Consider the following 27,885-nt stretch of genomic DNA (forward strand, 5'->3'; position numbering starts at 1 on the left):
CCTGAGCGTTCTCCATTTCTGTTTTAGGGCATCTGCCACAGGAGGCCCTTTTGCAAGGGGGGAAGTTTTTGCAGAGCTGCAGAGCCCCCGCAGGCATCCTTGTGCCATAGCTTGCGGCAAAGTTCCTTTAGCCCAGAATCGCAACATAAACCCTTTATTATGTTTTAAAACCCTGCAGAGTTTGACAAATTCCTAGAGGAGCGCGCCAAAGCTGCTGAAAGGATCCCCAACCTGCCCTCGCCACCTCAGGAGGAGCCCACGCCACCGGCGACGGCAAACCCCCCAAGCAAAAAGAAGCCGGAGCGCTCGGAAGATGCCCTCTTTGCCCTGTGATGCTCCTTCCTCGGCTCCTCTTCTTCGTGTGCGTGTGTGGAGGAAGGCAACCGCGCAGTCCAGCGGCCTGCTCATGCTCTCCAGCTAACGACGAGCTCCCTTTGCCCCTCCTGGGTTCCATAGATGGCCTCTTGTACCTCTTGGAAGCGATCCAGCCCGAATAAGCTAACATTTCACAGAGTATTTACATCCAGCCTTGTCACTCCTGTGGCTGTCCTTGCCCACTCGCTAAGCTCCTTCTTTCTCGAACCCACCCACCCAGGTCAATACCAAGACCCTCTCTCTTTTTTTAAAATAATAATAATGCATGAATTCTTTCTCATCTCACCGACCTGCATTCCCGGCAGATCCAGAACAGAGTTGTGCAGAGGGCAGTCCTGTCTTTGATTTAAGCCAAAACCTCCTTTCTCCCACAAGCCAGTCCAAAGTGCAACATGCTGGTACATCTCTGATAGCGGTTAAGTGTGTTTAGGTGCCTGTTTTCTCAAGAACCGGCGCAGCCTTCCCATAGGTTGAACACAAAAGAAATTTATCGTCTTGCTCCAGTTCCAGAATTTGGTGCCATGCGTTGCCTGTTCCCCCTCCTCAGCTAGGTTTTGGATCTTAAATGTCTTTTTCATGGGATGTTTGTTTGGCTTTCTGCCCTAAGGTGGTCAACTGCAGTGAGGATTGTGACCTGGCTCTGATAGGTAGGCCGTGTTTCTTAGCAGGTACACTGTCTCTACAAGGAAGGGAGAAGAAGCTTTGCCCCTCCCCCCAAAAATGGGCAGTCTTTAAAGTAGTGTCCGTGTTTGGCAGGTGGACTCCTGGCACACACATACCATGGGCCTGCTTTGCATAGGTGCATGTGAGACGTGCGCACACGTGGAAAGGGATTTAGAATAGATTCTCTGTCCTTGCCACAGAGCTTCAGAAAGCAGAGGCGTCGCTGAGAATCCTGGGAGTACGATCCGGCCACAGCTGGGCTGCTGTGTGCATTGCAAGGAAGGTGTACTTTAAAGCTTCAATGAGAAGCAAGAGACAGTGTGGTGCATAATCTGGAATGCTGGGGGGACGGGGACGCCCCTTGTTGGCACCTCGGCTGCTGCGTTCTAAGTGATGGCTTTTTCCGTCTTGTCTCTGTGCTCCTCTGCCTCCGCTAGCAACGCTGAACCCCTGAAGTTGCTGTCAGGATTTCCAGGCTGTGCCTAATTCTCGACAGCGTACTGGCCTTTGGCTTCTCTGGCCTTCCAACAAATCCCCCGCCAAGTGGAGATAGAGAAGGCAGAAGTGACCCTTTTAAGATAGGACTTGGTCTTGCTTGCTGTTGCTTTGCTGGTCCAGCGCGACTGCCACTTCCTGGTACCTGGGCCTCCATACGACTGGTAACTCTGGGTGATGAACCTGTATGGGTGTTTTGCATAGCGGAGAGAGGCGCTCTGAGATTGGGAGCACCCCACGCGATCCACTGACAGTTTGGTGTGTGGTTTCAACCTGTCCAAGGGTATAATGTAGGGTCCACCCAGGAGGAAAGTAGCAACTGCCCCCTCCCTGGGAACACGTCACATATTTGTGCAGGATTAAATCAAACCACGGGAGTTGCATTCTGCTTTGTGGTGGAACTGTCTGTCATATATGGATTGACTTCCTGCCTTGCGGTTAGTTCTGCTGTTTTGATAACAGGTCCTAGTTTTGATGTTTGACTTGGTCCACCCCCGTGCAGCAGAGTGATGTGGTAGAGACCTATGGCAGTTGAGTGGGCTGCACCACTTCCTTGTTTTAAATATTCCGTACAAATCAAAAGCCAGCGCAGCAGGCAAAGGAGTGAGCTGGAATCTTTCTTCTTACAGTGTTAGGTCTCTATTTGCTATGAATGTTTACAAGGAGGAGTATTCAAAAGGGGCCCTCTAACAGCCGCAGTCTGAAATGACATTGCCCCTTTCTGCTGCCTCTTGTGCCGTCCACTCAGTGGATATATGCTTTTAAAAGCTCATGCAACTGGATGCTGTGTTTTGGACGTGGCTGTTCCATGCATTGCCTGGCCCCATGTCTAGTCCAGTTGTCGGGTGGTTTCTTCACCTGCCTGTGTGGATATTGTGGCACTACTCCTAAGCAAGAATGTTTGGGTAACCTGTGTGTGTGTGTGTGTGTGTGTGTGTGTTGAATGTTGACCTTCTGAGGCTGTGATCTGGCTTCCTGACTACTTTAAGAGAGAGGACCAGGTCTCTAGCACACGGCTCTGTCTCTAGCACATCACCCAGAGCAGAAACCGGTTGTGTCCATTCCATTGCTTTGTAGTAGCTCAGCATTGGGGAGCCTGTGACCCTCCAGATGTGACTGAACTTAGAGCTCCCATTATCCCTGGTCATTGACTGTGAGGGCTGGGACTTATGGCAGTTGGCTTCCCAGCAACAGCTCGAATGACCACAGGTTCCCCATCCCTGTTCCAGCAGTGTTGAGATCCCTTTAGAAGTGGATTTGTTGCAAGATACTATGCCAAGGAGGAGAAAAGCAGGCAGCCATTGCCGGCAGTTTTGGCAAAGTGGAGGAGAATCTCATCCAGTCTAGGCTTGGTGAGAAATGAAATGACTTATTAGTGTCAGAGAGAAGTGGACATTTTTGCTTCCACCCTGCATAGATGCTTCCTTGCTGCTGGAGGAAGGTCCCTTGGCTCGAGAGCCCTCGGACGTTCCCGCGACAACCCAGTTCTTTCACCTGCGACTAGAAGCCCTCGGAGCATGTGAACTTAGGTTTCTGGCTATGTCCTAGCACAGCCTTCCCACAACCTGGTGCCTTCCAGATGTTTTGGGCGGCAGCTCCCAGAACATCTGGAGGGAAAACAGGTTGGTCTGCAACAGTCACCAAACTCCTGCCAGAGCTTTTTACGGAGTTTCCCTAGCGTCCCATATCCCATTGACTTTCCATTGCTTCCTTGTGACACTCAAACTCGGAAGTTGAAATTTAAATATATTTCATCCCTTTGTCCTTATTTCCACAGGCCTTTCTGCCCTCAGTTTTACTTCCTTGCCCTCCAACCATCTTCACTATTACCGTATTCATAGGGGTGAAGAGAGAAGGGGTCGTCTATTGTATTAGAGGCCAAAAGCGAGGGAAGGTTATGACCCCAAGTGGCATAATCCACAACAATGTGGGACTATCCATTAAAAAAAAATCCCTTATCTGTGTTAGGAATCACTAAATGACACTAAATTATTGTTGGGATCCTTGCTCAAACACTAATGAGGCCAATCAGTTAGGCTTCGGTTATTTATTTTTGGCCTGATCCGGTAGGAAGTTTTTGAAAGTTTATTGGCACCATCTCCACTGAAGTGAGCGAGAACTTGTGCAAGAGAAGCTCCTGCTGGATTGGGACCTTAATTGTTACCTCCCTTCACCTGCCCCCCCCTTTTTTAAGAAATTCATCTCCTACAGCATCTTTATTAACACCTCTGTGTTCTGAGGTGTCAGAACGAAGAAAACGAATTGTTTCCGTTTAAAATATATTCCATTTGTGAGGAGGTGCATAGCATGTTCTTTCTCTACCACCAACCCCCCTTTTTAAAATGTTATGTGTAGAATTCAAATCTGTATAAGACTGGTGCAATAGCAAAACCTGTTACAAATTCTTGGGCTATGAAGAAATGGTTAAATAACCATGTGTGTGCCGGGGAGGAGAAAGCACCTTTAAATTATAACGAAGTATCTTAGAAATGGAAGGTGACCATTTGGCCATTGTCCTGACCATACAGCTGTGCGGTTGTCACCATTCTGGTGCCTTCCAGATGTTTTGTACTGCTACTCCCACCACCCGGCTGGGTCTGATGGAAGTTTTGGTCCAAAACATCTGGAGCACACAAAGTTTCCAAAGACTGGCTTCCAGCATCTGTCCCCATCTGCATTATACATTTAAAGCCATATCATATCACTTTAAACAGTCATGGCTCCCCTCAAAGAATATGGGAAGTGTCATTTCTCCAGGGTGCTGAGAGGAGGCCCCTATTCTTACAGAGCTATGATTCCCAGAGTTCTCTGGGAAGAAGGAAGGGTTGTTCAACCAAACTGGGAATTGCAGCTTCGTGAGGGGAACAGGGGTCTCCTAACACCTCTCAGCACCCTTAACAAACTGCAGTACCCATGATTCTTCGGGGGAATCCATGACTGTTTAAAGTGGAACGACTGTGATTTAAATGAATAGTGTGGGTGGGGCCGTAGCCTTTGGGGAAGACAGTGAAACCTTCCAGCTTTCAGGAAGAATGGGGAAAGAATGAAACGGGCCTCTTTCCATGGGGGGGGGGGCAAGGCAGCTTCCAGCCTTAGCAAGAAGGCCACGTTCTTTCCCATTCCCTCATCGGAGACCTGCATCCTGGAGCCTGCTGTCCACAGCCTGGAACTGGTTGTGCCAGCAAAATGGCTCTCTGTAGTTGCTGCATCTTGGTGATCTGGATAAGAAGATAGCTGTCCCGTTGACATTGCTGCTGTTGCAGCAGGAGGAGCTGTGCCTGGCCTTTTCCTGTCACTCCCCATCCCTGTCCTGTGAGGACAGGCAAAGGAGGAACAAGAGGGGTCCAGGGGTGGGGAGGTCTGAAGTGCCAGCCTCTCTTGCTACAGAAGAAGCACTTTTTCCTTTGTAAAATAAGGTTGCTGGGGTACTAGTTGGCTGCCAGCCCTTCATCTGGGTGTTGGCTGGCAGATCAGTAAAGAAAGCGTCCCCAACACAGGAGAGGAGGATATTTTAAACCTTTTCATTGCACTTTCCCCCTGCACAGACAAAAGAACGCCAGAGCTGCCTCAGCACTCACTTCTGGCAGTCTAGCGTGCATTGAACCTTCGTTCGGTTTAGCATTTCCCAACCTGTTACCTTCCAGATGTTTCAAACTGGTACATTGCCCCCAACCGGCTGGGGCTGATGGGAGTTGTCCTCTAAAACTGCTGGGAAAGTCTGATTCAGTCCCTGTGAGGATCAAAGAGAGGCGAAAGCATCTCCTACTGGTATTTACTGCCAGGATATGAAGGACTGATACAGGGCATGGGATCCCCCTGGTTAATGGCCTATTGACCCCACAAACTTTAAACCTTTGGCTCTGTTTTCTCTGCGTGTCTCCCGCCCAAATGATCTCCGGGAAATGCCTGTCTGCAAAGAGGTGAGATGCATTTAGCACAATTCATGGCACTCGCCCAATGCAACAGTTTTTTTGCAGAAGGGGGGTGCAATCATAAACGATGATTTTTTGTAGTTTGAAGCAGTTTCAATCCAGTTTAAAATGTCTCATGTGGATAGGTGAGCCTGCCACTAAACCACAACTCCCATCATCCCTGACCATTGGCCATGCTGGCTGAAGTTGTTGGGAGTCCCAGCAATGCCTGAAGTTGCCACAGGTTCCCGATTCTTAAATAGAAGTGAGGAACTTGTCTTTTCAGGCTTAGCCTGGGAAACAAGCTTAACATGGTCTCATGACCCTTCAGGAGAGCACAGAAGGTATGGAGGAAGTATGGACCCAATTCTTTGCTCAACCCTCTGGTGTTGAATGCTGACTTTAAAGTTAATAGCTGCAGCCATAGAAGCATCAACACAGGGTCGCTTTGGATGAATGGCAGCTGCAGGATAGCGGTCAAGAGAATCGGGCCCTTTTTATTATCCAGCATCTGGCGTGAACACTTGGCCTCCTTTTAACCTCCACCCTGCTTTGATACCTACAGAAGCGTGGACCACACCTGAATTTGTGATCCCACAACACCCTTTTATAATCCCACAGGAAGTGGCTTGCTTAGAAATTTCCAAATCTTCTGTACAGTCCTTTTGAACCTTAGGCATGCAGTGACTGAACCTGTTAACTATTTGGATTTTAAAAACAAGCAAAACACCAATCCTGGCCTTTCGTGGTCCTGGTTCCTCATATAACCCCACACTCTTGTTTCCTGCTCTTATTTCTCCATAGCAAGCAAATGCTTCTACAGAACATCCTTATTTAGTGAGGTTCCTCTGCCCTCTGAGAAAATTAGTATGAGCTTCCCACCCACCCGCCCCCACGTCTGCTAACTGTTGCAATAGCATCAGCCCACCGTAACCTGTGTCATAGTGTCTCCATCTGTATATTTTTTTAAAAGCTCTAGGCGTGTCCAGATTAAAAGTGGATAATATTTATTTACTGAAAATATTTGTTTGTCTGTTTGTCTGTTTGGGGGAGAAGGTTGGTGGGCAGGGAAAGGGAATTAATTGTTTTTTTAAAATGTAAAGACATCTATGTAAAAATTAATTCTTTAAATGCCTTTAAAACTATCCTGGCTTTTCTCTCTCTCTCTCTCCTTTTTAGTGATGGTGTTCTTTGTGTGAGCAAAAACCTGCTAAACGGTTTTTGCACCAGGATGTATTAATTAACCTGCCGTCACTTAACTCTTGTCTGTCCATCGGTCTCTGTACATTTTTTTCTCTCCTTTCATTCTTGCATGTGAAATACTCCCAATAAAATACCGTTAGTGCAAACCTGTACAGCTATAACGACTAGACGTGAATGTTGGCCGTGTGGTGACGGATTGAATGTATTGCCCATTCTGCACCCCAGGATTTTGTGGGATTTAAGGCAAAAGGATCTAAATCACCTACTCCCGTTGAGAACCTGTCGGGTGGGAGCTTTGAACAGGTATCTTTAACCTTTTCAGACCCAGCACCCACTTTTAAACCCCAACATGCTTTGGGGGGTCGAATTCTTAATCTCCTGCTGCATGTTTGCCTGGTGGCAGTGCTGTTGCGACCTATTTTGGATCAGGCTGTGTGACCCACAAGTGGTTCTCAACCCACAAGTTGGCTTTGAACACAAAAAGGAACTCGATGGAACAGACCAAAGACTCGTCTAGCTCGCTGTTCTTCTCTCCCATAGGTAAACCAGATGCTTCTGGCAAGTCCCCACCACGGACATGAGTGTGTTCCTAAATACCAGCAGTATTTACTGGATGACAGTTTTAAAAGTATGGGGGGGGGAGTGAGAAAAAAATCCTCTTCCATACCTCTTCCACACTACGCAAAAATTTACAACCCTCTCATCATGATGACATTCTTCCCCCTCCAGATAGGTGTCTTTAAACTAAAAAGTCCAAAATACTTTTTCCTATATAAAATTAAATCCATGCACCCACCCTGAATTGGGCCAGGATGCTGGTTTTGGTTGAGAACTGGTTTAGTTTTTCATGACTGGCCAAACTCGCAGCTGGACAGAGTGGGACATGGTTTGGGGGAGAGATTCAGGCTAAGAAATTGGGTGGCGGAGGTAGTGGAAGGAGGAATTAATCAGGCACTTTCTGAAGCAAGCAGGTTCCAGGTCATTTCTCCCCTCCCACTTCGAAGTACTCAAAGAATTATCATTGGAATGAAGGCAGGAGCATTGCAAACAGGAGCGTTACCTAACGCAGGCGGTGCAGAAAAATATGTCCGATTAAATTGCAAAAGGCCTGCTCTGCGCCCACTTTTCATTGGTGTTAAGCAGCTGAATGAAAGCTGCTAACATTTAAAGCATTTATAGGGGGGGGGGGAATCCAGTTTCTCCTATCAAGAGGGACTGACTGTTAAGCCGCTCTGGGAATTGTAGCTCTGGGAGAGGAATCAGAACCTGCTATTCATGTATTTCTCGCATGAAAAAGGTCCCTCTTCCTATGAGACTCTGAGAATTGTAGTTCTTTGCTGTGCTTTCCTTCTAGAAAAAGAAGTTCTGGTACTGCGTGCCCTTGAGTAGCCCCAGAAAGAAAAGCACTGGCTCTGTGATGGGAATAGGGAGTCTCTTAACAACTCTCAGCATCCTTAACAAACTACAGCTCCCATAATTCTTTGGGAAGAAAGCCATGGCTGTGTAAGGGGGTATCATAATGCTTTAAATCAGGCATCCCCAAACTGCGGCCCTCCAGATGTTTTGGCCTACAACTCCCATCATCCCTAGCTAACAGGACCAGTGGTCAGGGAAGATGGGAATTATATTCCAAACATCTGGAGGGCCAAAGTTTGGGGATGCCTGCTTTAAATGTATGCCCCCCCTCCATGTCTCAGTTATAGTTATATTTCCCAGTGTGGTTTAACAAACCCTTTTCACAGGGAACTCTGGGAGTTGTAGCTCTGTAAGAGGAATAAAAAAGGTAAAGGACCCCTGACAGTTAAGTCCAGTTGCAGACCACTCTGGGGTTGCAGTGCTCATTTCGCTTTACAGGCCGAGAGAGCTGGTGTTTGTCCGCAGTTTTTCTGGGTAATGTGGCCAGCATGACTAAGCCGCTTCTGGCACAACGGAACACCGAAACCAGAGCAGCGCCTGGAAATGCCGTTTACCTTCCCGCCGGAGCAGTACCTATTTATCTACTTGCACTTTTGACGTGCTTTTGAACAGGTAGGTTGGCAGGGATTTGAACTGCCAACCTTCTGATCGGCAAGCCCTAGGCTCTGTGGTTTACACCACAGCGCCACCCGCGTCCCTCGTAAGAGGAATAGTGGCCTCCTAACAACTCTGCACCCTTAAGAAACTACAGCTCCTAGAGTTCTTTATGGAAAACCAAGACCGCTCAATGTGGAGCTGCAGTGCTTTAAATGGATGGTGTGAAGATGTCCTTGGTCTGCATGAGCACCAGCTGCAATGTGACTGCCCGGCCCAGTGGCTTCTGTCTATTGGCTTTGTAGCCTTGTTTACTGCTGTTCCTTCCAGCGCATCATGTGCCTCCTGCGGCCTTTTGTCTGCCACAACATTCTAGTAAAATACAGTGCCAGCTTCTGTTTGGGAGGAAACGCTGGCTCTCGCTCTGACAGAGCAGAAAACTGTGGAAAGGAACATGAGTGTTGCAAATTTCACACAAGAACAAAGCAATTGATGGCAGTAGTGCCACCCATGTACATAACAGCTTTACAAAGAAGGTGTGGGTAGGCCCCTGCCCCAAGGAGCCTGCAATCTACAGCTGGGGTGGAGAACCTACCTGTCAGTAATCAGATGTCATAACATCAGGTGATTGCCAGGTAGGTCCTCCTATCCACTTGTCAAAGACCATTGTGCAGCAGTTCCCAAGGACCCAGCAGCTAGCTGGTTGGCAGGCGCTTGGGAACTGCAACATCATTCCTGACTGCTCCAATAACACTAGCTAGTTTCCACTGAAACTTGCAAAACAGCTCAATTTTAGCTGCGGCTTTCAGTGGTTTACATAAACTATGCATTTACGGTTATTCCTAAAAGTCAATAAATTAAAATTCCTCTAAAAAGAAATTCAAAATATAAATAAAACCAACTGTTGAGAATCTACCCCTGTGGCTCCCAGAAGCTGTCAGCAGGCGACAGCAGCCACACACTGGGAATGGCTTCGACTGGTCAGCTCAAACAGGTGACGGTAGCCGATGGGTCTCTAACCCTTGGTGAGTTAGAGACTTGCCCTGCATGCGAAGACAGGTTCCAGTGGATTCCACCTGGGAAAGTAGCCCATTTAGGAGAAAGACAACGATCCTAAACGCTTCCTTGTGGGATATCTTCAGGATAAGAAAATGAGTAAAATAAATCCAAAGTGGAGTCCCTAAGGCAGTTGAATGGCGCCTTGTACTCCTTCTCCCAACTCCTACAGCCCAGCTGGTACCAAATGTCTTGCTTTCCTTTCCTTTGGACCACACCAGCGAGGCTGAGGGGGGGGGTGTCTTGTCGTCTGGGTGGCCCAAGACTTCCATACCCCCTGCCCAGGCTTGCGCCCCTGGAGAGGTCACTTTGGTGCGGCCAGTGCAGCAGTTTGACTTCACCCCTCTGCAAAACAGTACTGTAATCCAACAGGTGCTGCTTTTCCTAGCACGCAGCTGCAACAGTGAGGGGGAAACCCTCACCTACAGGATAAAAAAAATTCCTTCCAGTAGCACCTTAGAGACCAACTAAGTTTGCCATTGGTATGAGTTTTCGTGTGCATGCACACTCCTCACCTACAGGCTTATTCTGCTCCATGCAGCTAAGGAAAGAGTGCTGAAGTTGGCACCCCACTCCCGCCCAGTGTGCATACGAGAAGGAAAAGCTTTCTGCTCATGTGCAGAGGAATTATTGCGTGCCTGGAAAGACCCCTTAAAGTAAAAAAATATGTAAAGGCCCGGAGTTTTATGCTTGGCGGCGGCAGGCAGATATGAAACGAGGAGTGTTGCTGCACATTTAATATTATTTCATAAAATAATAGTATTTTATTAGTAATATTCTTTCCCTAATAGAATAAATTTCTATTTTTTTCCTGTTTTCTATTTTTTCCGTTTTCCTGTTTCCCCCCTTTTACATCTGGCCGCCCCCCCCATCCTGGTTAAGTCCCTGTCCTGCAGGATATTTAACGCAAAGCTCCCGTTTCCGTCCACAAACAACGGGGGAACCGAACCTGAACGGCTCCTTTAACTCCTTAACCCCGCCTTCCACGTCGGCTCTGACTTTGGCAGCTCTTCGCCTTCCTCTCCACGTGGAGGAGGGGAATCCCCGCCCCCATGATGTAATCCTAGAGCGTGGGCTGTGACGCGAAATCACTCCACTGCGGATCCGCGCTGCCATTGGCTGAGCCGACTGGCACTACTGGAGGTGTTTCCCCGCTTGCTCAACTAAGCTTTCCCGCGGGGGCATTCCTGCCTTGGCCGCAGCCGATTGGCTGAGGTCTCAGCACGGCCCCGCCCACACGAGCGGAACAGGCTTTAACTCTTTCCCTGCCTGTTTGTTTGCTCCCCGGGAGAGCCTGATCGCGGAAGGCACGTTTGTGCGTGTAACGACAAACAGCCCTGCAAGGAAGTAACGATTAGTCTGGTTGGTTAAAAAAAACCCGGACAAATTAATTAGGGGAGAAAGATGTGGCCTGTTGTTTATGACAGCTAAATGGAACCTGCATGACCTAATGCAGTCTACCTCTGAATTTCAGGCATTGTGGGCAGAAAGTAGGGGAAGGCCTTCCACGACTTACATGTTCTGAATGTGGCAAACTTCTCACTGAGGAGACTCTGTCTGGGTCTTACCACTTAAGACTGCAGGTTGAGGTTTGAATGACTGCAGGCTTCCACCTTAAAAGAAATCCCTGCACATAGAAAAGTAGCAAGACAGGAAGATGTTCTTCTCCTTGAGCAGCTAATCTTCTATGAGCACAGATTGTTGTTGTTGATGATGATGATTTAAAGGAGCATTCAATCAAGTGAGATCCTATCTGCACACGAGTTGAAAATCCCATCTAGGCCAAATTGAGGCCATAAAGGCAAATTACTTTCTGCTGCTCTTTGTCCTCAACAACTACTCTTCAGGTAGACGGCCTCTGAATAAGATGCTATCTAAATATAATAAATAAGACCCAGTGACTGACAACTCCTCTTTCTCTGTGAAGAAGGGCGTGTCAGTGAAGCATAAAACCAGCTGACACTATCAAAGCAAAACCCACCTGTTGCCTCTGGCCCTGCCCACCACTGGCAGGTAACTGACCCCCCACAAGCCAATATTGCCCAGAAGAGAATGTGGCCATGGAGATGAAAGAGTTTCCCCCACCCTTGTAGCAGAGCATCATGTTCAGAGGCAGTCTACCTCTGAATAGCAGGTGCTGGGACTATAAAGCAGTGAAATGGAATAGGCTGGAAGCAGGCATGCTTATTTGACTCCTTGAGGAGGGACATTGCAACGTTTTATTGCTGGTTTCCCTTTGTCCCCCTATAAAGTCATCTATAGCCACATCCTCCAGCAGTGAGTTCCATAAGTTAATTTCTGCTTTATTTGCTTGCTTGTTTTCTTTTTTTAAAAGCTTTGGGTGCAGTTTAACTACTTATTTTTATAGAATAGAATTGAAGAGATGAATTGATGTAATTTCTTTCTTTCTTTCTTTCTTTCTTTCTTTCTTTCTTTCTTTCTATCCAATATTTGTTTTTTGTTTATTGCATTTATATTCCACCTCTTCTGTGCTCTTGTACCTTTAAACAGATGCATAGAAGATACAGTTTCTGCAGGTGTATCCTGTGCTGAAATTCCCTCTTCTGCACAATTATCAATGCTGCAGGAGCCCTGACTAATTTTGCCACCTACCCTGCGAAGAGGATAAAGGAACGACCTTAATTGTGGTGAAACAGCAGATTTGACATTGGCTAAACATCTGGCAACCTAGGTAAGCTGAGGGATGGCTCTGACATATTGGATCAAGGGGGGAGGGAAGAGTCTCGCCTAAAAATAGATGGGAGGCCCCAAATTTATTATTTTGAACACCTATTTTGGATTGAGGAAAGGGGCAGTGCTTTATTCACACACACACAAAGTTACCTGTGGATCTAGGTTGTGTGTGTTTTGTTTTCCTTGCATGATGGGATACAGAGGTGGGGAAGGTGAAAAGGGGGGCACCCCCTCCACAAGTTCTGTTTCTCCCCCATTTTATTTTGCAATCAAACAGGGCTCTTGCAAGTCTCTTCCAAGAATATGTAGGATTATTCCAGGAATTAAAACTTGCATTGCCCTGCACATGTAGAGATTTCTGCTGGGGCACAGATTTAGGCTGGAATCCTAGCCTCTCTTGCATGCGAGCCTCACTTGATTTCAGTGGAAACAAAACAAAAAAAAAATCCTTCCAGTAGCATCTTAGAGACCAACTAAGTTTCATGACATTGGTATGAGCTTTTGTGCGCATGCACACTTCTTCAGATACCAGATTTCAATGGGACTTCTGAGTGGACAGGGTGAGAATTACGCTGTTTTTTTGCCATTCTTAGCGCAGACCCTTTGCAATAAATGGGATGTATTTTTTATTAAGCTCCCTTAATTTCAGTGGTGAATATCTATGGTTAATCATACTCAGAGAAGATCCATTCTGAATATGACTTAGTTGGGTAAATAACCCAATGGGTCTACCCTAATGACGACTGAAGTCTGGATCCAACTCTTTCTACTTTAAGCAATGGTTGGTTAAACAATGTCCAGTTTCATTATTTGTTTTTCTTTAGTTCATAGAATCGCAGAATTGTAGTTCGAAGGAACCCCTGCAATGCGAGAAACACAGCTCGTTATTAGTATGTTTTTAAAATTGCACGGGTATTGCATAAACAAATCCTTTAAAATAAATAACCTCATGCATTGCTTCCTTTATATTAAAAAATCCCAGTTGTCTTGAAATTCCTACTGTTACCAACAGTGTGGTTGAGCAGTTCAGTGTCAGACCAGGAGAACAGAATTCAGCTTCCAACTCAGCCATGAAGCCCACTGGGTATGACATTGGGCCAGTTGCTGCTTCTTAGCCTAACCTACACTACAGGGTTGTTGCAATGATGAAGTGCATAAAGCAGAGAACCACGTGTGTCACGGGGATATAAATGTACAGTAATAATAATTATTATTCTTGCAAAATGATGTGATGTGGTGTCAAACACCCCCCCCCCCCTTTCCAAGTTGCAAATCATTGAGTTCTTGAGCCTTCTGGGGTCCCTTTGATCAGACCATCCTCATGTCCCTCTCCTAACCCCCTTTCCTTCTCTGTGCGGAACAGGCAGAAATTCAACAGGTGCAACTTTCTGGGCATGCATGGTGGGGGTGGGGGCGAGGACACGACGTGTAGAATTTCCCTTTCCAGCTGCTCCACGGCCTTCCTCTTCCTCCACATTGATCCTGCAACCGGGTAAACATTTGCTGGGAAGTGATCCCCAATCAAAGCGGGGCAGATTTCCTGCTATGTAAGCGGAGCCTGGGACTCTTGCCGCCGCCCCAGCTTCCCGGTGTTGTTGTGTCCCGCACACCCCTCCCGTCCATATGAGGAGGCGGGCCGGCCAGCCAGTTCACTTCCCGGGAACTGCCAATCAAGAGAGCCAAGGGGCGGGCCCCAAAGCGGTGGCTCCTCCCCCTGCTCTCCCTCCCAGTAGCAGGTTTGAGCTCCACCTCGCAACTCTTGCCTGCCATGGACGTGAGGATGGCAGCCAGCAGCAGGCAGCTAGGAGCCACCAGCCCATAAACGCCGGGCTGCTTTGCTTCCTGATGCGCGGATGGCTTCTCTTTGCGCAGAGTCCCCGGCAGCCTAAGGAAGGCGCTTCCCCCTCCCATCCTCCCATCCAGGCTCCTCCAGATTAGTCAATTACACATATTTTTTTTAAAAAAATTAACTTCTTTTTGGCCTGCCCCCCAGGGTGGGTAGGGGTGCGTGTGTGGAGGGGGTTTCTCTAGGGAGGGGTTTGTGCGCGCCGTGGCCGAGATGAACAACCTCGCCTTCGAAGAGGCTTCTTTGGAAAGCTTGGATCCTTCGCTGACTCTCCATGAATCCAGCGAGATTGACACGGCTCTGCTGAGCGACATTGACGGTGGGTACAGGGTAGGGGGAGCGGAGCGGAGCGGAGCGGGGGGGGGGTGTTTCTCACGGTGCCAACTGGGGAGAAGGGAAGCCGCTTTTGCCCAGTTGGTACCTGCAAAAAAAAGGAAAGGGGGTCTTGCATCATGGTGGAAGGGGGAGGGATGTCCAAAGGGCTGGGAGTTCTCTGGAGAAACCCTTTCTTGCTTGAGTTAAAAGTAGGGATCTGTGGTTTGGGACGAGGGTCGTCATTTCTGTGCAAAGGGAGTGCAATTGGTTTTTTAAAAATTGCTATTATTTCCAAAAGTGCCCTTTTGCCAAGATATATAAATATCCAGCCAGCCAGCCACCCTGTGATTTCAGCAAGAGCGAAGTTCCAAATTAGAGCCTGGACTGCAGCCTCGGTGTGCAATATTTTTCAATTTTTCCTAACCAGTTTTGATGAAGCGAGCGCGTCCTGAGCGTGTGTGCCCGAGAAGTGAGAGTTTTGGGAGCGTTTGTGTAGGGACGAGCCTGCTTCTCTCCCACGGAGGGATGTGTTTCTCCTTGGGTGACGGGATCCCTTGAGCGGATCCTCCACCCTGCCTTCGCTAGCCATGTGCTTTTTGTACCCCGTTTACCACCAGCATCTGGAAACAAAACAAAACGCCACCTTTTGACCATCACGCCGGCGGGTGTATCCGTGGGAGGACGGAGGATCGCTGGCTTTGCAGAAGGGAGTCAAAACGAGCCTGTGAGACTGCAAATAAAATATCCAGAAATCCACCGCCTGCTCGTGTCCCTGGCGGGTAGCCAGCTGCTGAGCTTCTGGGGCTAAACGCCCCGCCCACTCCCACTCCCCGTCTATGTGTGTGTGAGAGAGGGGGGGGAGGCTGACGTCACGCCTCGGGTTACTGTCGGTCATTCCCTCTTTCGGAAGAAAGTTCAGCGCGCCTTTCGCGAGGCACCGAGGTTTGCGCGCTGGGGCGACGCTCCGCGGCTCCTGCGCTTTCATAGAACTGTACTGTTGGAAGGGACGCACGCAGCGCCTTGGCTTGGCTTGCACCCAAGGGTGCCAACTTGAATAAAATATTGGGGAGGCCCAGGCATGCCTCGCCCCCCCCCAATAATGGATCATAAGACGCGGTGCGCACAATGGCACTGCACATCAACTTGCGGGATGCCTCGGTCCCCTCAAATATTTTATTGGGGGGCGCGAAGGGACCTTAGCTCTAGGAGTTGTCTCCTATGATTGCACTTCACCGTCTTGCACGCCACCCCTTCTCTGCCTCGACTGCGCCTTTGCAAAACCGTCCCGGGCCAGCCTTGGTGGGTTTTAGTGCAAAGCACACCTCTTGTGTGTGCAGTTGTATATGCGTCTCTTAGTAATGCTATGGTGCTTTTAATATTGCGTTATAAAGTGAAAGAGGGCACTGTATATGCCGACCTGGAGGCATATACAGTTTTTTGTTTGTTTTAGGTCCACTTTTATTGATAACTTACCTAAAGAGACACAAAAGTTCCTACCCAATACAAAGCATCTTTTCATAATACACCTGAGGAAAAGGAATACTTTAAAAAATCTATTCTAAAAAAGAACAGAAGCAAAAGAGAGAAAATGGGAAAAGATAAAAAGGCTTCTGGTTCTCCATCCTTCAGCTAAAGATAGTATTCACTCATTGACCTCCAACTATTATATTTTCTATAAGCCAATATTTTTTCAATCTTCAGATCCAGATATTACAAGTATATTTTCTCTTGCAAGCAGAAAAGTCCATAAGAAGTTTCTAACCCTTAATAAATGTCAATAATGATTTTTCTCTAATTAAACACATTAACTTAACACTTAACATGGAATACAGTCATACCTTGGTTTAAGTACGCTTCGGGTTGAGTACTTTCAGTTTAAGTACTCCGCGGACCGTCTGGAACGGATTAATCCACTTTCCATTACTTTCAATTTAAGTACTCCGTGGACCGTCTGGAACGGATTAATCCACTTTCCATTACTTTCAATTGGGAAAGTTTGCTTCTGGTTAAGTACGCTTCAGGTTAAGTACAGACTTCCGGAACCAATTGTGTTTGTAAACTGAGGTACCACTGTACATTTAAAGCACTATGACACCACCTCAAACAGTCATGGCTTTCCAAAGAATTCTGGGAGCTGTAGCTTATTGAAGGGTCCTGCAGGCTGTTAGGAGCCCCATTTCCCTCTCGCAGAACTACGATTCCCAGAGTTCCCTGTGAAGAGCGATTGACTGTTGAACCAACTGAGAATGAAGTACAAGGTGCTGGGGCCTTTTCAGTGGTGGCTCCTCACATGTGGAACTCCTGAGGTACACCTAGCACCATCTATTTATGGTTTTAGGTACCTGGTTGAGACGCACCTTTGGGGGGCAGGGGTTTGGAGGAGGAAAGACCTGATGAGATAAATGATTGCTAACGATTTCCTGTGTTTTAAGGGCTGCGTAATGCACTGTGGGTTAAACCACAGAGCCTAGGGCTTGCCGATCCGATCAGAAGGTCGGCAGTTTGAATCCCTGCGACGTTTCCGTGTGCTGCTCTGGTTCGCCAGAAGCGCCTTTGTCATGCTGGCCACATGACCTGGAAGCTGTACGCCAGCTCCCTCTGCCAATAACGCGAGATGAGCGCCGCAACCCCAGAGTTAGTCACGACTGGACCTCATGGTCAGGGGTCCCTTTACCTTTAATCTTATGGATCCATTTTTTTAATCTGATTGGACTCTGTTGCAATCCGCCTTGTAACTTGTGCAAAGGGTGGTAAAAAGAAAATCACCTAAATACATAAAATATACTGTGAAAGTAGCAACACTGGTCCAGTGCGCACGGTTGTTGTAATAGTTCCTAAGGATCACGGATCAGGGAACAATACCGAAGGCTGTGACTCATTGCATAAGAGGCAAGAGTGCTTTTGTGCTCTGAGAGCTTAAGGGGCACATTATTCCGTGCTTTGGAGTTAGGATATAGTTGCAGTCAGGGGCAGGGCCCATCCCATTTCGCCACCTGAGGCAAAACACAGAACTGCCCCCCTTTGCCCCCCTACTGCTGCCCCACCACCACTTCTGGGGCTACCAGAATGCTCCCTCCCCTCTTGCAGAACTCGGCAAGAAGCAGGGTGTTCCAGAAGATGGGTGGCAGTGCTGCATGCCAGAAGCAGTCTTGCACACCTGCCGCCTGAGGCCGGTGCTTCAACCTGCCTCATGGGTGGGCCAGCTCTGATATTACTGCCTTGGCAAAAGACATACTTACCATTTTCTAATGCAGGGGTAGGCAACCTACGGCCCGGGGGACCGGATGCGGCCCAATCGCCTTCTCAATCCGGCCTGCACACGGTCCAGGATCCAGCGTGTTTTCACATGAGTAGAATGTGTCCTTTTATTTAAAATGCATCTCTGGGTTATTTGTGGGGCCTGCCTGGTGTTTTTATATGAGTAGAATGTGTGCTTTTATCATAGCTGCCAAGTTTTCCCTTTTCTCGCGAGGAAGCCTATTCAGCATAAGGGAAAATCCCTTAATAAAAGGGATAACTTGGCAGCTATGGCTTTTATTTAAAAATCACCTCTGGGTTATTTGTGGGGCATAGGAATTCGTTCATTTCCCTCCCCAAAATATAGTCTGGCCCACCACTTGGTCTGAGGGATGGTGGAAGAAGAAGAAGAAGAGTTTGGATTTGATATCCCGCTTTATTACTACCCGAAGGAGTCTCAGAGCGGCTAACATTCTCCTTTCCCTTCCTCCCCCATAACAGACACCCTGTGAGGTAGGTGGGGCTGAGAGACTTCAGAAAAGTGTGACTAGCCCAAGGTCACCCAGCAGCTGCATGTGGAGGAGCGGAGACGCGAACCCGGTTCCCCAGATTACAAGTCTACCGCTCTTAACCACTACACCACACTGGCTCTCATAGCTGAAAAAGGTTGCTGACCCCTGTCCTAATGCATGAAAGGCTGTGCTTGTGTAACAGGGATGTGGAATCTCATGTCCAGGGGCCAACTGGGGCCCTTCAGACCTCTAACTAGCTGTTGGCAAATAAAAAAATTCCTTCCAGTAGCACCTTAGAGACCAACTAAGTTTGTCATAGGTATGAGCTTTCGTGTGCATGCATACTTCTTCAGATACACTGAGAACTGTGCATGCACACAGAAGCTCATACATATGACAAACTTAGCTGGTCTCTAAGGTCTACTGGAAGGAATTTTTTTATTTTTTGTTTCGACTGTGTCAGACCAACACGGCTATCTACCTGTAACTAGCTGCTGGGAGTCTCCCAACCCACCCAATCCGCAGGCCACACCACCACAGGTCCCATGACAGTGTTTCTCCAACTTTGGTCCTCCAGCTGCTGTTGGACTATTACTCCCATCATCCCTACCTTGCAGGACCAGTGGTTATGGATGATGGAAGTTGTAGTCCAGTATTTCCCAAACTTGGGTCCCCAGCTTCTTTTCTGACTGCAATTTCCATAATCTCTTGCTAGCCGGGGATGACGGGAGTTGTAGTCCGAAAACAGCTGGAGACCCATGTTTGAGAAACACTGTCCTATGGGAAAGTATGACAGCCAGCTGTTCCCATGCATGGGGGTGGCACGCAGATGCTGTGCCCCCCAGCTGTTGTTGAACTCCTATCAGCCTCTGCCAGCGTGGCCAGTGGCCGAGCACAATGGGAGTTGTAGTGCTCTGAGACTGGCCTGTCCCAGAATCTCTGGGCAGATTGTGCAAATATTTTGCAAAGGAGCAGGAATGGCAACAAATAAATTGATTCCATTGCTCCCACAGAAAGCGCCTGGATAGCAGACTCAGCAGGGGCTTCCCCACTGTGGTGAGGTGCAACTATTTCTAAATGGGCATCTAAATGGATAGCTTAGTTAGAGCATAGTGTTGATTACACCAAAGCTGGAGGTTTGATCCCCATATATTCCTGCATTGCAGGGGTTTGGACTCGATGATCCTCAGATTCCCTTCCAACTTTACAATTCTATGATTCCATGATCTATGCTCATAAATTACCACGTGCAAATTTTATGCCACTTTCTGTTGTCTTTTTGCCATCTTTTTTTTTTTGGCGATGTCTAGTGGTCATCCTGCCTCCAGACCCGGGTCCCCAAACTAAGGCCCGGGGACCGGATGTGGCCCAATCACCTCCTAAATCCGGCCCTCGGACGGTCCAGGAATCAGCATGTTTTTACATGAGTAGAATGTGTCCTTTTATTTAAAATGCATCTCTGGGGTATTTGTGGGGCATAGGAATTGTACATTTTTTTGTCCGGCCCCCCCACAAGGTCTGAGGTACAGTGGACCCACCCCCTGCTGAAAAAGTTTGCTGACCCCTGAGTCCAGACCTTCCCAGGTGAGAACAAGGGTAGAATAATATAATGTCCCTATTGATCAGTGCCGGATTTACGTATAAGCTAAAGAAGCTATAGCTTAGGGCCCCGCTTTCTTGGCCCCCCCAAAAAAAATTAAAGGAAAAAAACACCTGGATGTACATTTCCAAAATATAAGATAAAAAACAAATAAAATAAAGCCTACATACAGCAACAGTGTTTTGTGTTGTGTAGGCTCCTATGATGTAAGTCATGGGCCCCGCCTGCTAGCCTGCTCCCTAAAATATCACTCATTTGCTCATTTCTATATATAGGGTGCCTCCATTCTGCATGGACTGCTTGCAGGGCAACATGGGCAAATGGCTTTAGATACCCATTAGGTCCATCAATTACCATATAACATATAAAGGTAAAGGGACCCCTGACCATTAGGTCCAGTCGTGACCGACTCTGGGGTTGTGGCGCTCATCTCGCATTATTGTTGAGGGAGCCGGCATACAGCTTCCGGGTCATGTGGCCAGCATGACTAAGCCGCTTCTGGCGAACCAGAGCAGCACACGGAAATGCCATTTACCTTCCCACTGTAGCGGTACCTATTTATCTACTTGCACTTTGATGTGCTTTTGAACTGCTAGGTTGGCAGGAGCTGGGACCGAGCAACAGGAGCTCACCCCGTTGCAGGGATTCAAACCACCGACCTTCTGACCGGCAAGCCCTAGGCTCTGTGGTTTAACCCACAGCGCCACCCGCGTCCCTATATAGCATATATTCAACAACAAAAAACCAGCGACCATTTGTTGTTGACAAAGGACAGCTGGACATATAAAGGGCCCCATTACCTTCAGTACATCAAACCTAAATCCAGTTCTGCTATTGATACAGCAAATGGTCACTGCCTAAGGGTCACTCTCTCTCAGCCCTTAGGCATTCCTGGTGGTCCTTTACTGTTGCCCTGCTGCTGCTGCTATTATTATTATTATTATTATTATTATTATTATTATTATTATTATTATACTGCCCTTCACCCAAAAATCTCACGGCAGTTCACAGCATTAAAATACAAAATAAAAACACACAATACACAATAAGTGAGAGTAAAGAGTAGAGAGAGTAAGTACTCCAAGGAAAATAAAACAATTCCTACCAGAAATACACCCCCCCCCCAAATGGTTCCACAACAGAAAATTCGCACTTGCCATGCAGGTAAATTCCTGACAAATTTCATTTCATTTTGGAAATCAGTGTTCTGATTCGACTTTCATTACGTAGATCTGGATCCCAACCCTTGCTCAGTCTTTATGCCACGCTGCTTATACCACCAGTCCCCTTTAAAAAATGTCAGAACGCTGGAATAGGATATCTCTTGTCACCGTAGATCTGATCGCACTTCTTTTAATACTGAGGGACTCATAGGGGTTCTGCCTTAGAGTACATCAGGCTTGGACTTGGGAGACGAGGGTTCACATCCCCCACTCAGCCATGAAACTCACTTGGGTGACCTTGGGAAAGTCACTGCCTCTCGCCTTAACCTACCTCACAGGGTTGTCGTCGAGACTGAATGGAGAGGGGGAGAACTTTGTACGCCACCTTGAGGTCCTTGGAGGAAAAGCTGGGATAGAAATGCAATAAGTAAGGAAATAAGTATTTTCAGTTTAAGTACTCTGCGGACCTGTCTGGAACGGATCAATCCACTTTCCATTACTTTCAATGGGAAAGTTCGCTTCAGGTTAAGTACGCTTCAGGTTAAGTATAGACTTCCAGAACCAATTGTGTACTTAAACTGAGGAACCACTGTAATGCAGGGGTGGGGAACCCATGGGACGTTGGACTACAAATCCCATCACCCCTGGCAACATGGCCAGGGATGATGGGAGTTGTAGTCCGACAACATCTGAAGGGCCAAAGGTCCCCTGCCTTTCCATGATTTGGGAAATGATAGTGGGTACAGGGGTTGATAATGGTTATATGGTTAGAGTGTCAGGCTAGGACCAGGGAGACCCGGGTTCAAATTCAGCCATGAATTTGTGTCTTGGTCGGGTTGTTTTGAAGATTAAAAGGGAGGAGAGGCACGCATGCCACCTCAAGCTGCTTGGAGGAAGGGCAGAGTAAAAGTGAAACACTTAAATAAAAATACACGCAGATTGTTCAAGAGTCAAAATAGCCGCACCCCAACGCAGCGTCTCTCCTCGAAGCAAAATAAGGTTGTTTGGAGCCTATGCAGCCAGGCAGTATAGCACCAGGCAGCCACTCCAATTGGTGGGCAGTAAAAACCTTCCGGATTGGCCAGATCTGGGGAAAATACAGATCTGGGAACCTCAGCCTGCTCTTCTATCCTTAGCCCCACCTACACATACCGTTCATTAAGCACTATAAGCCGCCATGATTTCCCGGCCCAAAGAATCCTGGGAGCTGTTGTTTGCCAACGGTGCTGAAAGTTGATAGGAGAGCCCAGTTCCTCCCACAGAGCTACAATTCACCGAGTTCCTTGGGAAGAGGGCTTGACTGTTTCCCATCACAGAACTACGATTCCCGGAGTGGTTCATCTGCCCGCCCTTGCGAAATATAATAAATCTGTCTTTAATGCTCCCTCAGTAATTTGGCAGGGCAATTTTGCAAGCTGCATCTAAGAGCAACGCTGAATGTTACAGGACGCAGTGAGAATTAGGCGCATGAGAGGGAGTGTCCAATTTGACCCAGTCTCTCTCTGTGTGTGTTGGATGGATTGGGTGCTAATCAAGTAGGCTTGGAGCTTGGTTGGAAGAATGGTTGTTTCAGTCCTGACAAAGTAGAACTGTAGTACTTTAGACTCCATTTTAGAACAATATCCTAAATATAAACACATAGACGTGGACAGAACAAGCACGGCTTGTTATGGGTGCCCCATAATATTCCACAGTTGTAATATATCAGCCTTCTCATGTTTAATAGCTATATTTTGGAACTCCCTGCCTAGTGACACCAGGCAGGCACCATCGCCGAACTCCTTTTGGCTTCCCCTTTAAATGGTTTTGCTTAGGCAATACTTTTCAGACCTGTAGAAGTTGTGTGTGTTCTCTTGCCTTTTAGCTAGTGCTGATTTTAATCTTTTAATTACTTTAATACCTGTTGTTCACTGTTTCTTAGCAGATGATTTCAATGACTGAATATTGTTGAGAACCGCTTAGAGGGGTTTTCCCTTGCAGTATATTAAATGAAACTTTTAAAATTGTTAAATCTATCTTATCTGCAGGTAGAAAATTAGCGCATCAGGGATGCAGCTCACCTCCATCGCTCTGCCTGGACACTGAGGTCCAGCTCCGAGGGCCTTCTGGCGGTTCCCTCGCTGCGAGAAGCCAAGTTACAGGGAACCAGGCAGAGGGCCTTCTCAGTAGTGGCACCCGCCCTGTGGAATGCCCTTCCACCAGATGTCAAAGAGAAAAACAACCACCAGACTTTTAGAGGACATCTGAAGGCAGCCCTGTTTAGGGAAGCTTTTAATGTTTAAGAAATTAGTGTGAAACTCAGCCAGATGGGCGGGGTATAAATAATAAATAATAAATTATTATTATTATTATTATTATTAGCTTACTATTAATTATTATTACTAGTAATAATAATAATAATAATAATAATAATAATTACTAGCTTATTACACCCAGTGAGGTTTTTCCATTATTATTATTATATTTAATGAGAGGGATCGTTTAAAAAGGAATCCGTCCACCTGCAATCCGAAGTTGAACTGTTCATCTGTCCAGACTCCAACCTCCCAGCAAGAGTAGCGATATGCTGTTGGGCTCCAGCTGCCGTCAACCCCAGGCTATCTTGGCCTATACCCAGGAATTATGGGAGTTGTAGTCGAACGTGCGTCTAGTACCAATCCCTGACAACAGAGGAGGTTGTCCCTGTTGGCAAGCTTGTATTGCTAATCAGCTGTTGGGAAAAGCCAAACACACCTTTGTGTTCCCAGGAGGTTACCTGGAGTCATCGGCTCTTCAGGGGGCGGACTTTGACACGGGACAAAGGGCAGGTCCCATTTTTGGAAGTAGGGCAGAGAGTGTCTGGAGAGGCTGCCTCTGGCAGGATGGTGTGTTTGGGTGCTGCTGCTGCTGCTGCTGCTGTCTGTGCCTAAGTTCATGTTTGCGTTCTTATTTTCCGCATCCCCTTTAGACAGATGATTCCTCTTGTTCCTTTCCACACACACCCCAGTCTCCTCCTTTTACGCATCTCCTTTGCCCATCCTAAACAACACAAGAGGTCCATTGCAACAAAATAAGTACAGTAAGTAAGCAAGCAAGTAAGTAAGTAAGTAAGTAAGTACAGTGGTGCCTCGCTAGACGAATTTAATTCGTTCCACGGGTCTTTTCTTATAACGAAAAATTCGTCTAGCGAATCCCATAGGAATGCATTGGAAATTTTTTGAATTTTTTTTTGCCCATAGGAACGCATTAATTGAATTTCAATGCATTCCTATGGGAAACTGCGATTCACTAGACGAATTTTTCATAAAACGAATTTGTCTAGCGAGGCAACCTCCGCTTGAAAAATCCTTTCGTTAAGTGGAAATTCCGTTAAGCAGGGCATTCGTTAAGTGAGGCACCACTGTAAGTAAGTAAGTAAATGAATGAATGAATGAATGAATGAATAAATAAATAGTGGATTCCCAGCCTTTCAGTCTGTTCAAACTCTCTTCTTCCCACACAAAATAAAAAAAAATCCTTCCAGTAGCACCTTAGAGACCAACTACCGGTAAGTTTGTTATTGGTATGAGCTTTCATGTGCATGCATACTTCTTCAGATACTTCTTCCCATACGTTAGTAAAATACAGATCCTTTTGCCGCTGGACCTTGCTTTCCTCAATTTTCATTGGTCAGTTTTAACCCGTCTATGAATAAACCTCCACCCTAAACTGTAGCCCAGCTGGATTTCCTGTACCAGCAGAGAGAGTTGAATGAGATGATTTTGGAGGACTATTCCAGCTCTTTGATTCTGGCAGTACTCTCCCTATAATGAAAATGTTGATCTTCCATCTTTCCTCCCAAAGGATCCCAGGGTGGCAAACATATCTGTAATAAAAAATACAGTTAAAAACAAAACATTTTCAAGTGGTTAAAAACATATGAAAACAAGGAAACACAATAAATCATGTAACCTCAAGGACTGCCTCTCCCCATTTGAAGTGCCCTGGACCCTGTGATCATTCTCTGAGGCCCTTCTTGGTATGCATCCCCCAAAGGTGGCAACTTAAGAACAGGGCCTTTTCTGTGGTGGCTCCCCACTTGTGGAATGCTCTAGCCAAGGAGGCTTACCCCAGGTGCCTTCATTGTACATCTTTAGACACCAAGCGAAAACATTCCTCTTCAACCAGGCCTTGGGCTGATTAATATTCAATGTCCTTTTAAATGTCCTTTTTTTTGTCGACATGGGGAGTTGATTTGCTTTGTTTTTGTTTTTATTATATCTTTTGTGGGTTTTTTTTGTATTTTTATGCTGTGGACTGCCCCGAGACCTTCAGATATACAAATTTAATAAACAACAACAGCCAACCTTGTGTCTATATAGGCAAAGAAAGAATAGTTATGGCACCTGCCCAGTGTCAATCATCAGGGAGTTCCAAAGTACAGACGCTGCAACGCCAAAGGCAGAATAGACATTTCTTGGCTCTTTTAGGAGATTGAAATGATCTAATCGGCCTATGTTGGATAAGCTGATCCTTTGGGGCAGGTGAGCAGAGAGATGACATGCTGGTGCTAGTGGGATTGATCAGTGTTTGCAACATCCTTGAAGAGGTGGAATGATTGTACTGTATTAGAACTTGAGGCTGTTCAGAAATTGATCGGTCACAGAGGAAAGCAAGGAAAGTATTACTTCATACAACACACGATCAAGGGCAATCATGACTGCAGGATTTTGGCTATGAAAATTGTTGTCAAGAGTTAAGTGATGGATGCTTTAGTTGAGATTCGTGCGTTGCAGGGGGTTGGACTAGATGACCCCTGGCGTCCCTCCCAGCTCTACAGTTCTATGATTCTATGATGGCAGAGTCAGTGTTGTGACAGAGACTCATGGAGGCAACATTTGTTTGGCAACCTTTAGGTCCCTAACAGTAAACATGGTTCCTTCTTTTATTGCAGTACTTGGTGCAGCGATGGCTCAAGTGGCTTGAGGTTTGCTGGGGTTGCCAGCTTTTTTAAACCACCCCAGCTCCTGTGCCTTTAACAGTAGCTTAATCTGCAGAGGCTGGCTCAAAGTCGTGGGAGAAGGAAAGCTTCTTCCACTGGTTTTCTTCGTAAGACACTGAGGACACAGGAATAAGCCAGAGTGGGTGTCTTTGTGGCCGTTTCACAACCTTATGCAAGACAGAAGGAAGGACATTGTACAAAGTTTTGTTGTTGTACTGTTAAAAGCTGTTAAAAGCACAAGAGCAAGCCAGGAACTGGATTAAAGGTCCCTTCTGGACCATACATTTGAAGCACTATTATGCCTCTTTAAGCAGTCATGGCTTCCCCCAAAGAATAATGGGAAATGTAGTTCGTTAAAGATGCTGGGAGTTGTTAAGGAGACCCCTTATTCCTTTACCAGAGCTACAATTCCCAGAGCTCCATCTGAAGGTAGCACAATGGGTCAGTGTGACTTGCTGTTAAGCAGAAGGTTGGTGGTTCGAGCCCACCCAGGGGCAGAGCTATGGGCAGGATTCCTGCATTGCCGGGGTTGGACTAAATGACCCTCGGGGTCCCTTCCAACTTTATAATTTTATGACTCAGGGAATCAAGGCCAGGTCAATATATTTTGACACCCAGGGCAGACCCCAAAATGGTGTTTTTGCCAGAAAAGAAGGGATGAGTTAAGATCTACATAAGGAACAAGGGAGAGCGGGGCAGAATAAAGATCTACATTGGGATCTGTTGCCGCTGAGGATCCAGCTGCCTCCCCTTGCCTCATGGGTGGGCTGTCCCTTCTGCAAACTGTAGCTCTGTGAGGGGAATTTGTTGTTGTTGTTGTTTAGTCGTGTCCGACTCTTTGTGACCCCATGGACCATAGCACGCCAGGCACTCCTGTCTTCCACTGCCTCCCACAGTTTGGTCAGACTCATGTTAGCAGCTTTGAGAACACTGTCCAACCATCTCGTCCTCTGTCGTCCCCTTTTCCTAGTGCCCTCCATCTTTCCCAACATTAGGGTCTTTTCCAGGGAGTCTTCTCATCTCACGAGGTGGCCAAAGTATGGAGCCTCAGCTTCAGGATCTGCCCTTCCAGTGAGCACTCAGGGCTGATTTCCTTCAGAATGGATAGGTTTGATCTTCTTGCAGTCCATGGGACTCTCAAGAGTCTCCTCCAGCACCATAATTCAAAAAGCAAAAATGAGGGGAATAGGGTCCTAACATCTCTCTGCACCCTTAACAAACTACAGTTCCCAGGATTCTCTGGGGGAAGTCAGGACTGCTCCAAGTGCTATGACAACACTTGAAATATATGACGTGGACGTGGCCTGAGCGTGTGTCTGCGCGCATAGCTCAGTCGGTTGAGCGTGAGACTTTTTAATCTCAGGGTCAAGGGTTCGAGTTCCACGTTGGGGAAAAGAGGTTTCCTGCATTGCAGAGGAAAATAAAAAAATTCCTTCAGTAGCACCTTAAAGACCAACTAAGTTTTTATTTTGGTATGAGCTTTCGTGTGCATGCACACTTCTTCAGATACAGTGAAATGGAAGTTTCCAGGCACTTATGTAGAGAAGGGGTGGGGAGGGGTGGGGATGGGGAGGGGGGATCACTCAGAAGGGTGGTGGAAATGGGTGATTGACTGACTGATAGCTGTTGATGACCGCAAACGACTGCAAATGGTTTTGCATGAAAAAGCAAGGGTTGAGATGGCTGAAGATCGCTTATCATGTATAATGAGATAAGAACCCGATATCTCTGTTCAAACCAGGTCCCTCCATGGTTTTGAGCTTGGTGATAAGTTGCAATTCAGCAACTTCTCTTTCCAGTCTATTTCTGAAATTCTTTTGTAGTAAGACAGCTACTTTGAGATCT

At 47.0% G+C, this 27,885-nt stretch overlaps 2 protein-coding genes across 4 annotated transcripts in view; both read left to right on the forward strand.

Moving 5' to 3' along the window:
- The window catches only part of TOM1L2 (target of myb1 like 2 membrane trafficking protein), a 56,718-nt gene extending 52,886 nt beyond the window's left edge, over window positions 1-3,832 (forward strand). For 2 of the 3 annotated variants that reach the window (XM_035130760.3, XM_035130761.3), the window contains one exon: window positions 179-3,832. In XM_035130760.3, the coding sequence (XP_034986651.2) occupies window positions 179-333 (155 nt within the window). In that variant the 3' untranslated portion in view covers window positions 334-3,832. The remainder of the gene's footprint in view (window positions 1-178) is intronic. The other variant, XM_060282430.2, reaches the window with a different exon arrangement.
- A 10,336-nt stretch (window positions 3,833-14,168) lies between these two features.
- SREBF1 (sterol regulatory element binding transcription factor 1) overlaps window positions 14,169-27,885 on the forward strand; it is a 46,040-nt gene continuing 32,323 nt past the window's right edge. The window contains exon 1 of the mRNA XM_035130971.3: window positions 14,169-14,572. Coding sequence (XP_034986862.3) covers window positions 14,467-14,572 — 106 coding nt within the window. The 5' untranslated portion in view covers window positions 14,169-14,466. The remainder of the gene's footprint in view (window positions 14,573-27,885) is intronic.

Source organism: Zootoca vivipara, chromosome 13 (assembly GCF_965207765.1).
Source record: "Zootoca vivipara chromosome 13, rZooViv2.hap1.1, whole genome shotgun sequence".
Taxonomy (NCBI): domain Eukaryota; kingdom Metazoa; phylum Chordata; class Lepidosauria; order Squamata; family Lacertidae; genus Zootoca; species Zootoca vivipara.